Source organism: Aphanomyces astaci (genome assembly GCF_000520075.1).
Source record: "Aphanomyces astaci strain APO3 unplaced genomic scaffold supercont1.1, whole genome shotgun sequence".
Lineage (NCBI taxonomy): Eukaryota > Oomycota > Saprolegniomycetes > Saprolegniales > Verrucalvaceae > Aphanomyces > Aphanomyces astaci.
In genome coordinates, this window is record NW_009798264.1 from 696,105 (window position 1) to 708,284 (window position 12,180).

Consider the following 12,180-nt stretch of genomic DNA (forward strand, 5'->3'; position numbering starts at 1 on the left):
CAGGCATCGACGAAGCTTGTAGTCCCACACCTTGATCTTGTAGTCGTCCCCGCCAGACACGAACAGCGGCTGAGTCTTGTGGAAGTCGACACCTCGCACGGGGCCGTCATGCTCGTCGAAACGGTCAATGAGGGTTCCCATGCGGAAGTCCCAGAGTTGGATCACACCATTATGCAGCGACGTGAGCACCCATGGGCGCGTCGGGTGGAAGCACAGCCCCTTGACGCGGTTGCTCTTCGACTCAAACTTGGTCAGCATCTCAAAAGTGATCACTTCCCCACATTTCCAAGGCACATTTTCACTTGGTGGCACAATGCGATTGGCAGATCCAACATAACCAATGTTTGATTGGCTAAATACAATTGTCTTAGAGTGGTTATCCGGATTAATCATATTCCTGTAACACAGTGCCCTGAGGCGACAACGTTACTGTAAGTTAGTTAACCCTAAGTTATGCCCGCCCCATTCAGCTCTACTCGTCGTGTAGGCCCCAAGAAATCATTCCCCTGGTACCAGTAGCCACTCTACTCGTAGTTCTATCGGTAGTATGTATACAGAATTGTTATAGTAATGGGCACGTGGTTCCTTCATTCCAATCAGATATTAATTGTTCGAAATGAGAATTCGCTCATTTTATTACGTACTGTAACAGCTTATATTTTCGTGATACTGGCCGTTCGAAGCAACCTCACTTTTCCACTTGCTGCAGATTGCTATGCGAGACTACATACACTACGTAGGCCCTAAAATCACTAAAGTCCTACTGGAATGGTCGGTCTATTAGTGTCAGATTTTGAGACCCCCGTAGGTCTGAGAGAGTCGCGAGCCCCCAAAGCCCAAGAGCGATCCCCGCAGACCAATCCCCTGAATCGCAAAGGAGCGAGTGGGGGCAATACCTGGAGCTGTGCAATCGACATGTCGGGGACAGGGCGACGACTTCAGAATATGTATCGCTTGGAACGGCCAGAACGGTGGCTAATGCATGGGTTAAATCTTATGCAGGTGTTAAAGGTATCCATTGTAAGAGGTTTGGAGCAATATCAACTGGCAGAACGGGCTGACGAAGCGTACGGAATTCGCCAGAGTATTCATTTTGACCGGTTTCTTCCATTAACAGTCCAGCGTGCCGTTACTACCAAACAATTCCAGCCAATGGTCACGACAAGTCAGTAGGAAAAAAATTCCAATCCGAACAACAAAACGTAGGGCCCAGTTCTTCTTTTGGGCAGTTCCGCGAGCGAGAGATAGCCATTGTGTACATAGGGTGCCATCATCCCATCGAGGCATATCCACGACCTTCATCTACAGCAGAAGCACAATCATCACCATGTCAGAAGAAGAGGCAGACTGTTGTCCGCTGTGCATGGAAGAACTCGACCTTACAGACAAGACGTTCGACGCATGTCGTTGTGGCTACCAAGTAGGTGGAGACTGTCGTGCCCAACACTAAATGGTCGGTTTGTCCAGGTGTGTCTATGGTGCTGGCATCAGATTAAGAACGAGTACAACGCGCTTTGTCCAGCGTGTCGGGCGCCATACTCGGAGCTCGCCAAGTCAAAGGGCAACGTCGACAGAGAAGAGTACGTGCCGACGATATGCATGGCATCCACGTGTTGTCAAGTGTGCTGACGAGACCCTGGGCATCCTGTTGTAGTGTGGTGCGGCGTACGAAACAGAGGAAACAGAAGGAGAAAATTGAAAAGAAGGCCATTGCACCTCCCAAACCCACGCCGATCAACCGCAAAAGTCTCGTCAACGTCCGCGTCATGCAGAGGAACCTGGTGTACGTCATTGGGTTGCCCGTCCATTACGCAGACGACGAGGTACCTCGACCCATTCCGTGCTACAGGGATTGTGACCAGGCAGGGACTCATCGTAGATGCTCCGGTCGAAGGAATGCTTTGGGCAGTATGGCCGCATCGTCAAAGCCGTCGTCAACAAGTCACATTTAAACACAGACCGAAATAACGCCACTGCCAGCGCGTACATTACATTTGCACATAAACCCGATGCCCAGAACTGCATCGACCTCATTGACGGCTACATCTTGGACGGCAGTTTGCTGCGGTAGGCATTCCTCCTTCCGTCTCATTGTCCATGTGGTGGTCATGTTCCTGTTGTTCTCTACCAGGGCGTCGTTTGGAACGACCAAGTACTGCAACTTCTTCCTGCGCAACCTCTCATGCAACAACCCCGAGTGCCTGTACCTCCACGAACTGGGCGAAACCGACGACAGCTTTACAAAGGAGGAGATGCAAACGGGTATGGATGGCTATGGGGCGATCCTTGTCTGGTCGAGACTAACGAATGTTTGTGTTTTCTGTTCTAGTAGCAGGCAAGGGCTGTTTTCGTGATATCGCGCCGTACGAAGACCGGCGCGGCAATGCATTTCCACATCTCACATCGACCATGCGCGAAGCGTCGGACGGCAAGGCGCCGCCGGTGGTGTCGTCGGATGCCCAGCGCAAAGCACAGAGCGCCGCGGCCATATCCAAGCTCAAACAATACACAGAAGCAGACACGAAACCTCGGCCCAAGCAGTCTGAGTTTGCCGCTGCCGCCGCCACCCCTTCTCCTCCCCCGCCATCTACATCGCCGTCGAGCCCCGTCGCACACAACACACAAGCCTCGGAAGCACCGACCAAGCCGGTTCTGTATGTGGACACGAGCAACAAGGCTACAACACCGCTAGCAGCCAGCCCCTCGTCGGACGAACCTCTGTGGGCGCAGTCGTTTCCTCGAACGACCCAGGCGAGCCAAGAGCCGGCGCGCCCCATCCACCACGTGTTTAGTCCGTTTGGCATGGGCTTTGACGGCGGGATTGGCCGCGTGCACCAACAGCAGCAGCCTCACATCGGACCGTCCCGTCCGCAGCCTCCCCCCCCGCCGCCGCCGCCGTCGTCCTCCGTAGACAAGTCGGCGCATGTGTCGGCGTGGAGCTTTGACCCGCACTTCCCGGACCTGCGCCAAGCCCCATCGCCGCCCCCGTCGGCGTTTGAGTTTGCCGCCGTCGACTCTGCGTTCACTCCGCGCAACGAGTCGTCGGAGGCGTTGGCGGGGCTGCTCGGTGTGCAGCTGAGCGCCAAGCCCCTCTTGGGAGGGGGGGGCATGCTGCCGCCGCCACCGCCCGCAACTGCCCCGCCGACCTCTGGCGGCAAGCGAGGGTCTCGGTTCAGTTTTGCCAACCCTTCGGACCCCCTTTCAACCTCGCAGCCGACATCGATGGAAGACTACAACCCGTTTGGCGGCATGTACCGCAGCCCCGAGAAGTTGTTTGACCGGTCGCCTTCGTCGTCTGGATCGTTTGCGATGGGGGCTCAAGAGCCGTCATCGTCGCTGTCTGGGCTCGCGTTCTTGCAGCAGATGCTGCCCAACGTCAACATCAGCTACGGCCGCGAGCCCACCGAGCAGCACTTGCATCGACCGGCGTACACGCAGTCGTTCGACCAGAAGAGCTCGTGGACGAATGGGTTGACCAGTACTAGTCACCATGATGACCAGCAGCAGCAGCAGCCGTTTTGGGCGAGGCAAGGCGCGTTCGACGTGTCGCCGCCGCCGCCATCGTCGTCGTCGTCGTACTCGTTTCAAGACCCAGCGCTGGTTGTACAAGGGGGGGGGGGGGTGGCGGTGCCAGTGTATTTGGCGGCAATTCGTTTTACCAGGATGACAACTTAACGCAGCCCCAGCAACCGAAAGCGTTTGGCAGGTCGTATGCGAGTCCCCAGCACAACTTGAACACAGGGCGCAGTTAATATAAAGAATGCCGACTGCCTTTGGAAGGAGTGAGTGTATGTACTGTTATTAGTGTGTGATGGAAGAAGGCGGCAGGGAAGGGTGTTTGCTTGCTGGTACAGAAGTACGATAGTAGTATGGGTTATGCAGAGATTGATTGGGATGATTGAGGTTAGACTGTGTCCACCTTGGACTCTTCCAGCTGATTCGCTTCTAATTCCACAGGCAACGGCGGCAACGCGCGCGGCGACAACACGTTGATCACTTTGGTGGAGGAGTACCCGAGCAGATAGCGCACCTTGGGGTACAGTGTTGAGAACAGGGGAACGCTTTCCAGCACCGACTTCAAGTCCCAGTGGTCTGTGTGCGACACAATCTACAGGGACGTGAGCTCTGTAGATGAGAGAGGTTGATGCATCCTACGATACCTTGAGGTCTTTGACTTCCAGGATGGTAAACATACGAAACGAGCATCCAAAGTACTTGGGAAATGGACGGAACCGCCCTGATACGATGCTGGAATGAATGACAGACAGACAGTCGTCCGATGAGGTCGGTGCATCATGGACTGGATGGAATGGAGATACTACCTATCGATGGTGAGGATGCTTACGCCTGCGACGGATGCACGGATCATGGAAGCACTAGCGGAACTGAACAGGCACGGCAACACGCGAAATTGCGCGGCAATGTTGTCGCGGCCGTGGACTGTAGCCACATCGATAAGTACACTTAACAGGCTTGTGCTTGGTTCGTACCTTTGACGAGAGGATCCGAAAAGACGGCGTTGGGGTGGTAAAAGGTCTCAATGATGGCGTCCACGTCAGGAGTCTCGGTGTCGTACAGCGCCATGACTTTGGCGATCACATCAAGCGGGGTCATGGCGGATGCGGCGGCGACGCTGTTTTTTTTCGAGTGCCGTTGTTGACAGTTTGGAAGTTCAACCTGTAATCGTCAACACTTCGAACTTCGATTATCAGCCAATGGGGAACGAGGCAGTTGGAAGCATGTTACGGCAGTTGAATCTATCAGCGCCACCATGGCTAGTGGAACCCTCCCCGCGGCCGTGCTAGAGCCACTAACGTGGTGACCGTCATGACTGCCTTCAATCCATGCGCGTGTTCGACGTAGGAATGGTGGATTATGTAACGGCGATGACTGTAGTTGTAACCGTCAGCAAATCTTGCGCAAAGGCCAAAATGTCACATCCGCTGGAAAATGACGAACTCTTTGACCAGCTATACCCCAGTCGAGTGGCTCGATGGCGAGTTCAAGAAGACGACACTAATGTTGGCATCCCACGTCCAACGGATGACCTCATCTGCGACGAATGCGAAAAACGGCATGCGGTGTATAGGTGCCTCGACTGTCGGCAGACTTTGTGCCACAACTGCACCAACGCCATGCATATCGTACGGCGTCTAGCTACAACACCACGTCGAGTTCAGCCTCACTCTGATACACATTTAACGTAGATCCCAGCCTATGCCGAGCACACGATCCGCCACCTGCAGGAAGGAGACGTGGGCTTTGTCCCTTTAACCCGCACGGCGCCACCATTCCAACTCACGGCCCCACCGGCTCTGGCATCCTTGCACATTCATCCATTTCAATGGAGCGACGTCGTGACCTTTCGAGATCCGGTCGTCGCCCCCGGGTTACTGTTCGGGATAGTCCTAGAGACGGACCAACCTCGACGGGGGGACCACAACAACCAGCTCGTACGCGTCCTCTGGATCCGGGGCGTCCTGCCTCTGCCCAACGCCACGTACCAAGCCGTGCTCACGCTTCCCCACGTCTGGCCCGTCCCCATCCAGAGCTACGTGAGCCTTTACCACGCCTATCGTGCGGCCGTGGTGGCCGAGCACCGCACGCGCAAGCTGTGGCGGCGTGAAAAGTATGCCGGCCGATTGCGCGACTTGCGCCAGCTTGTGCAATTCCCCAGCGAACCATTGCTGCGGGAAATACTGGACGACATCCACGCCAACTTGGACAGCGTCATGGATGTACACATGGCGCTCGATGGATTCTTGTCCCAAGTGAGTCATCCGCCGTTGTGTGTCGAGGGCGATTCAGACGCGCCTTCGGAGGACGACTCGGACGCGCCGTACCCGCCAGCGCAGCGTGTGCGGGTGCTGCTGCTTCCGGCAGAGTCCCTTGAACCCCCCGACTCGTGCCGGCGGCGGCATCTGCGCCACGTGGTTGGGCACATGGTGGATTTGTACATTGGCTACGGGTGGAAAGCGCTCGTATGCAACATGTCCGAGGTATGTTGTGTTTTGAGTTATATGGCGTGCATGCAAAAAGATGAATGATCGAAAAACGAATGGTTGTGGTGGCTCCAGGGCCGACGACGGGAGCGGGAGGCGTTGGAAGCCGCAAGCGCGACGCACATTCAAGCATGGTACCGGCACATGTGGCGACTTCAACTTCAGAAACGCATGGCAGACGGACGAACGAGGTACTACTGGCAAGCATATTCGTGTTGATCTGAACACACTCTGTTGGATGGTAGTGGCATGGATGCGATGGAAGTGCTTCGTCGAGCTCAATGCCGACGGGATGCAGTCCGTAACATAGGCATCATCTGGGCCAAGACGACGCGTCGCCTGCAGCGCCGTGGACTGCGACGGTGGAACTCAGTGGTGGATGCTTTGCATGTACGGTGTTCTCATGTGACCTCCGTACACACACTAGGCATGTTGAGCTCATGGATGATGTGATGATGGTATATATTAGGAACCCCTTCCTCCTCGGGAAGCCCCGTGGCATCCCGCATGGGGCGTGCGCCTTCTCAAATTGCCCCGGGCATACGCGCACATGAAACCCGACGGCAGTTTGGCGGTCGACGACATTACAAAGTACAAGCAGTTTCGACTAAACCACAGCGGCCCCACGGCCTCGTCGTATTGGATTGTCCGAGGTATTATTACGTGTTGCCAAGACCACAACCAACACACAAATGTCGACGCTTGGTTACTAGATCGCATCTTGCTGGGGACGTACCCCAGTGGTCAAGCATTTCCGGACAAGCGAGGCCAGCAACGGGTCGCCGCGCGGTCAGACGCGATCACGTGCATGTTGCTGGAGCAGCTTGGCACGTTTGTGTGCCTTCTCGAAGAGGCCGAAGTGCGGGCGATGGAGGCGTCGCTCCCGTCAGACGAATTACCACGACTTGATGACCCATCGATCATGTGGAAAGTGTCCCCCACTCTGCCCCCGTTCGCCTTTACCGCGATGCTCCACCTTCGCCACGCCAAACTTCGTGCAGAGCTCGAACATGCGGTGGTCGCCGCGGAAAAGTACGTGGTTATGGCGACAAAAACCCTCGAGCAGGTGCAGCAGCGGGGGCCAGAAGTGGAGGACTTTGTCATGGACTTGAGTGTGAAGAAGAAGGCGCTGGCAGAAAACAACCTCACGCAGGCCAGGGCCAACCTCAAGCAGCTCCAGCCACTGCACATTTTACACATTCCAATTGCACGCAACCAAACGCCGACCGAACACGACCTAAGACGCCACTTGCAGCACCTCGAAGGACGGTTGAGAGGTACGTACTGTACAGTACTTGTGTACATCGTTGCAATGACGATCTTGACTACTCTTCGAATGACATGCCTACATTCCTGGCTCGAACACACACAAGTTTACCTATTTTGATTAGACGGCCAAAACTTGTACCTGTTCAGTCGAGACGGGCGCGGGCGGACTGGATTGTTCGGCGCGCTCCTCCTTGGCCGACTCTACGGCCTCAGCCCAATCCAGGCGCTCGAGCGGCAGCAGCGATGTCACGACTGCCAGCGGGCGGTCGCAGGCGTCCCATCGACCCGTTTGGTGTCGTCGCCCGAAGCGCAGACGCAGATCCACATGGTCCACCAGTTTCTTCGGTCCATGTCCGATACGATCTACGCCAACGTGGTGACCACCGCCGACGAAGACGCGTACCGCGTCGTGCGTGCCCAGCGCCGCGGCCTCGGGGTCCAAAGCTACGCCGCCACCATGGGATACATGGTGGACGCGTTTCCAACGGCAGACGCGATGGCGACGGAACACGCCGCCAACGTCCGTGCGAATCATGCGGCCAAGAAAGAGATCCGCGCCATGCAACTTCGGTGGCGACGACGGCAACAGGTCCAGGAAGCGTCGGCGATGGCGGCGGTCGACACTGACGCCATCGCTAGACCACCCCTAATCCACCACTCGTCTGAATCGAACGAGGATGATGAGCGCATGCATGATCATGATGAAGAAGGTGTTGTTATGAGGGTGCTAAACGAGATGGTCCAGTGGTTGGATGATGATAGCATTGCCAACGACCTCAAGACCAGTTGACAGTCGACGGCGTTCTTTTTCTGTCGGTCTCAGATGCCACTGGCGGACACTTCACCTGCAGCCGCGTTTAGCGCTGACGTGGCTGTCGTGTTCAATGTATAAAAAGATATTTCCGTGTCCAGTGTACAAAAATATATATTTCATGGCCAGAATGCTTGCTTTCCAACTAACTACTAGGAGTATAGTCGTTTGAATCAACTATCTATATCAAAAACTCAACGCGCTGTCGATCATGTCGACGTGCGACTGGTCGGGGAACTTGGGCAACGAAATGCCGCAGATCCGCTGGACCACGCGCATGACTTGGCACGAGTACCCAAACTCGTTGTCGTACCACACGTACAGGATGACTTTGTTGCCGCGGACGATCGTGGCTTGTCCATCGACGATGCCGGACGCGCGGTACCCGACAAAGTCGGAGGACGCGGCTTCGTTTGAGTTAATAAAGTCGATTTGGTGCTGCAGCGGCGAGTTCAAGCTCAGCTTGGCAGCGTACGCGTTGATATCGTCGGCGGTGAGCGTGCCGGCCTTTTCTGGGTTCAAGTGCAGCGTCATGATGGCCAGGCTCACGTTGGGCGTCGGCACGCGGATCGAGTTGGCCGTGAGCTTGTTCTTCATGGTCGGCAGGACGATTTCCACGGCAGCAGCAGCGCCCGTTTCCGTGATCACCATATTCATGACGGCGCTGCGGCCGCGGCGGTCCTTCATGTGGTAGTTGTCGATGAGGTTTTGGTCGTTTGTGAACGAGTGCACCGTCTCGATGTGGCCTTCGTCGATGCCGTACTTGCTGTCCAGGGCAAACAAAAGTGGCGCGATGGCGTTGGTCGTGCACGACGCGCACGAGTAGATCTTGTGCTCGCCGCTGATCACGTGGTCGTTGACGCCGGCCACGATTGTTGGCACGGACGCGCCCTTGGGCGGCGCCGTGAGCACCACGTCCGAGACGCCTGGGCTCTTGAGATGGCGGCCGAGGCTCTCGGCGTCGCGCCAGATGCCAGTGTTGTCGATCACGACGGCGTTTTCAATGCCGTACGCCGTGTAGTCGCATTTGTCTGGGCCGTCCGAGTAAATCACTTGGATCACGTTGCCGTTGGCAATAAACGCATTGGCTTCTTCGTTGAACGAGATCGTGCCTTGGAACGACCCGTGCACCGAGTCGCGACGCAGCAAACTCGCGCGCTTCTTCAAATCTTCCTTGGACCCCTTGCGGACGACAATGGCGCGAAGCATGAGTTTTGCGCCCGAGCCGGACTTTTCCACGAGAAGGCGCGCCAACAGTCGACCGATGCGACCAAACCCGTACAAGACAATGTCTCGGGGCTTGGACAACGACAGCGTGCGGGGAGACGTTTGGATGATCAATTGCTTCAAGACGCGGGCAATGTCTTCCTTGGTGGGGGTCTTGGTGTTGGCACCGCCGCACACGAGCAAGAACGTGCGTCCCAAATCCAAGCGGGTGGCACTCAACGAGTTCAATTCGGTGATCACTTGGAGCACGGGAAGGGTGTCGGTGGGCATCATCTCCTTGCCCACGTGCTTGCACACGTACGAATGGAGTTTGATGATGTCAATGCTGTTCTGGTGCACGAGGCCCTTGCCGAAGATCGTCGTGACGATGTTCTTGCGGCGGTACAAGTTGCCGATTAGCGGCACCATCAGGTCCGCCGCTTCTTCTTGGGAGTTCCACGTTTGGATCTCTTCCAAGCACAACGCAGAAATCGCCACAGGGTCCATGTTCACTGAATTGATGCGAGCAAAATGGAGAATGAGCCGCGGAGGGATGGATATCTTTACCACGGATGATTTGGACTCATCTCTCCTTTATACCATGGGTCCAGGGTAGGGGGGTCAAAATTTAAAGGGTGGCTTTCGTTGTGAAATGGGGGGACGGGGTGCATAAAATATGGGGGGTGGGGTCATGTAAAAATCCAACTTCAACATGTGTGTCGCGGTAACACGGGTGGCTTAGGACGGTCAACCCGAATTTGACCCCAAAAGCCTGGTTGGACCTGATTTCGACTTGGCCTTGTGACGACAGCCGTGTCACGAAAGGCCTCGAGAGGACACCAGCAAATCACAGCCCGCCTTAATCAGTGTGGTGAACGGATGTGTGTCGACACATCCGTTCGCTAAGTGGTGAATCGACCGCGATCGCAGACAAGTGTTGCCGATGGCATGTATATGGGCGGCGGTATGACGTAGCTGAGTCAGCATTTACAATTGCGCCATACGAGTACAGTACTCTGCAACCCAGATAGCCCTTGAATTGCGCTATGTACCTCGTGGTTGGTTGTGGCTGGCATGGTGGATTGCTTACGTATCCCAGTCGCTGGTCCGTTTGATGGATGCGCAAGCAGTGATGTGCCAAAGTAGTACTAGTAGTACGTGGCACGCGCTCGTAAAAGCAGCGTCAACCCACTGCAGGGATGCATTACCCATAGGAATAAATATATATCAGCTTAAGCAGTGACTGTGCCAATGCATAGTAGTACCATGCAGTCAATATCCGGTAATTATCCGGAATACGCGTGATACAAACTGTAGTATATTTCTTGTGGCTGGTTGTGTGGTGAATTTGTGTTTCCTTCCGCAATATGGCCCACGGACATCACGACCACAGCGACGAAGGTAACCATGGCAAATGTGTGAATGAGAAATGCATTCTGCAGGCACATGATATTCACGCATGTGTTGATCAGCTTCGACCATCGCATCGCGCCAAGCCTTGGCGGATGCCCGGGTGCCGCTCTCGTACCGTGACCAGTGCGGGGGGATTTTGATCCCTTTGAACGACTGCCGCCGAGAAACCGCGTTTGCGCCGTGGAAGTGCCAAGACCTTCGACATGCGTATGAGAAGTGCCAATATGATGAGTATGTTGACGACGCCCTCTCCTCAACCTTGATTTGTCCTTTGAATTCACTCATACTCGCTTAGGTGGAAGAAGCGCTGCCAAATCCTCAAGGAGAGCAAGAAGGCGGCGAAATAAACGAAGCGTGTAATCTATCTACCATTCAAGATGGATTTATACATCTGTACGCGTCCTTGTACATGTTGATTTCTGGCGACGTCATTGAGCCTTCCACGTCATTTCGACGATTTCCCTTTCCAGTTGCACTTCCACCACAACCAACATCATCCCTAGCTACATCCTTCATACGAAGGGTTCACGTTATGCCTCCTCGTTTTCATCTACGTATTTGTATTTCAGCTGCCTCCACGTTCTGCAATTGCTTTGAATATGGGCAGGTGGCGCATGGATAGGGGACATCGTGAAGGGTATGCATCGTAGCGTTCGTGGTGTCCCTAGTAGATGGTGTTGCTGTCCGCACTACCAATGTCACCATACTGTACTTTCAAACAGCGTCATGCATCTTCAGCGATAGAATGCTCGTGCCTGACGAGGAGGTTGTGGTACAGTAGGCAGGGCCTTTCAAAATATTAAAAATATTAAAACTAACGTGGCCTACCACCATGGATGTGCCGATTTTTCTTCATTTTCATTTTCGAATACCGGTAACGTTATTTCAGTTGTTTTTTCGAATGCATGCATTTTTGGATGGATGACGTTGAGCTCTTTCGGATGAGCCCAAAATATATCGATTTAAACAGTTTAGGTTTGCACAATTAGGTTTTGAAGTTGAGTACTTTACACAAGGCGACCATTGTGTTGTGATCGAATGAAGACGGACAATTATTTAAAAGAGGTACTGATCTCCCCCCTTACAGGTTAAACGAAACGGGGTAAACAGATTACCCCAAAAATTATCAAGCTTACAGTTTTGAAACTTTATACTTCAAGTATTACAGCAGTACCAGTAGTTGACAAGCTTGGCTGTATCCAACCACATCGGAAGGTGAAGTTTATTTCCGCAAGGATTTATCCGTCCCTCCCCTGGGGAATCCGGATAACAAGGGCTGCGTACGAAGACGAGGACCGCACTTCCAAGAAGATCGGTCGAAGCACGAGGTATGAAGCGTTGAGCGAAGTAAAAACCGAAGATTACACACCGCCCCTGGTCGAGCAGGCGCGTTACAATTGGCGAAGCGGTTCCATAACATGTGGTTCTAGTGTCGGCCCTCGCGAGGAATGTCTTAAAAATGATAATCCAAACTCAATT

General features: G+C 54.4%; 6 protein-coding genes across 7 annotated transcripts in view; 3 read left to right on the plus strand and 3 right to left on the minus strand.

Moving 5' to 3' along the window:
- H257_00242 (coatomer subunit alpha) overlaps positions 1-258 on the minus strand; it is a gene marked incomplete at both ends in the record, with an annotated part of 15,273 nt that extends 15,015 nt beyond the window's left edge. Inside the window, one exon of the mRNA XM_009822825.1 lies at positions 31-258. Within this exon, the coding sequence (XP_009821127.1) occupies positions 31-258 (228 nt within the window). The remainder of the gene's footprint in view (positions 1-30) is intronic.
- A 1,069-nt stretch (positions 259-1,327) lies between these two features.
- H257_00243 (hypothetical protein) lies at positions 1,328-3,752 on the plus strand (the record flags this gene model as incomplete). The annotated part of the gene is made up of 7 exons (XM_009822826.1): positions 1,328-1,420; positions 1,468-1,580; positions 1,655-1,823; positions 1,880-2,067; positions 2,132-2,262; positions 2,333-3,600; positions 3,663-3,752. The coding sequence occupies 7 exons, from the start codon at positions 1,328-1,330 to the stop codon at positions 3,750-3,752; spliced, it is 2,052 nt and encodes a 683-aa protein (XP_009821128.1).
- A 92-nt stretch (positions 3,753-3,844) lies between these two features.
- Positions 3,845-4,645, minus strand: H257_00244 (hypothetical protein). The gene is made up of 4 exons (XM_009822827.1): positions 4,491-4,645; positions 4,323-4,440; positions 4,161-4,248; positions 3,845-4,108 (listed from the first exon to the last, which is right to left on the minus strand). The coding sequence occupies exons 1-4, from the start codon at positions 4,612-4,614 to the stop codon at positions 3,905-3,907; spliced, it is 534 nt and encodes a 177-aa protein (XP_009821129.1). The 5' UTR covers positions 4,615-4,645; the 3' UTR covers positions 3,845-3,904.
- A 286-nt stretch (positions 4,646-4,931) lies between these two features.
- On the plus strand, positions 4,932-8,202 carry H257_00245 (the record flags this gene model as incomplete). Of its 2 annotated transcripts, XM_009822829.1 has the most annotated exons (7): positions 4,932-5,144; positions 5,208-5,999; positions 6,078-6,193; positions 6,248-6,392; positions 6,472-6,655; positions 6,716-7,279; positions 7,394-8,202. In XM_009822829.1, the coding sequence occupies 7 exons, from the start codon at positions 4,932-4,934 to the stop codon at positions 8,059-8,061; spliced, it is 2,682 nt and encodes an 893-aa protein (XP_009821131.1). In that variant the 3' UTR covers positions 8,062-8,202. The 2 variants fall into 2 exon arrangements, with proteins under 2 accessions (XP_009821131.1, XP_009821130.1); XM_009822828.1 differs by having other exon boundaries at positions 6,472-7,279.
- On the minus strand, positions 8,177-9,852 carry H257_00246 (glyceraldehyde-3-phosphate dehydrogenase, type I). Its single transcript, XM_009822830.1, has one exon. The coding sequence runs from the start codon at positions 9,793-9,795 to the stop codon at positions 8,269-8,271; it is 1,527 nt and encodes a 508-aa protein (XP_009821132.1). The 5' UTR covers positions 9,796-9,852; the 3' UTR covers positions 8,177-8,268.
- A 765-nt stretch (positions 9,853-10,617) lies between these two features.
- Positions 10,618-11,146, plus strand: H257_00247 (hypothetical protein). The gene is made up of 3 exons (XM_009822831.1): positions 10,618-10,689; positions 10,761-10,932; positions 10,997-11,146. The coding sequence occupies exons 1-3, from the start codon at positions 10,656-10,658 to the stop codon at positions 11,046-11,048; spliced, it is 258 nt and encodes an 85-aa protein (XP_009821133.1). The 5' UTR covers positions 10,618-10,655; the 3' UTR covers positions 11,049-11,146.
- The last annotated feature ends 1,034 nt before the right edge of the window (positions 11,147-12,180 follow it).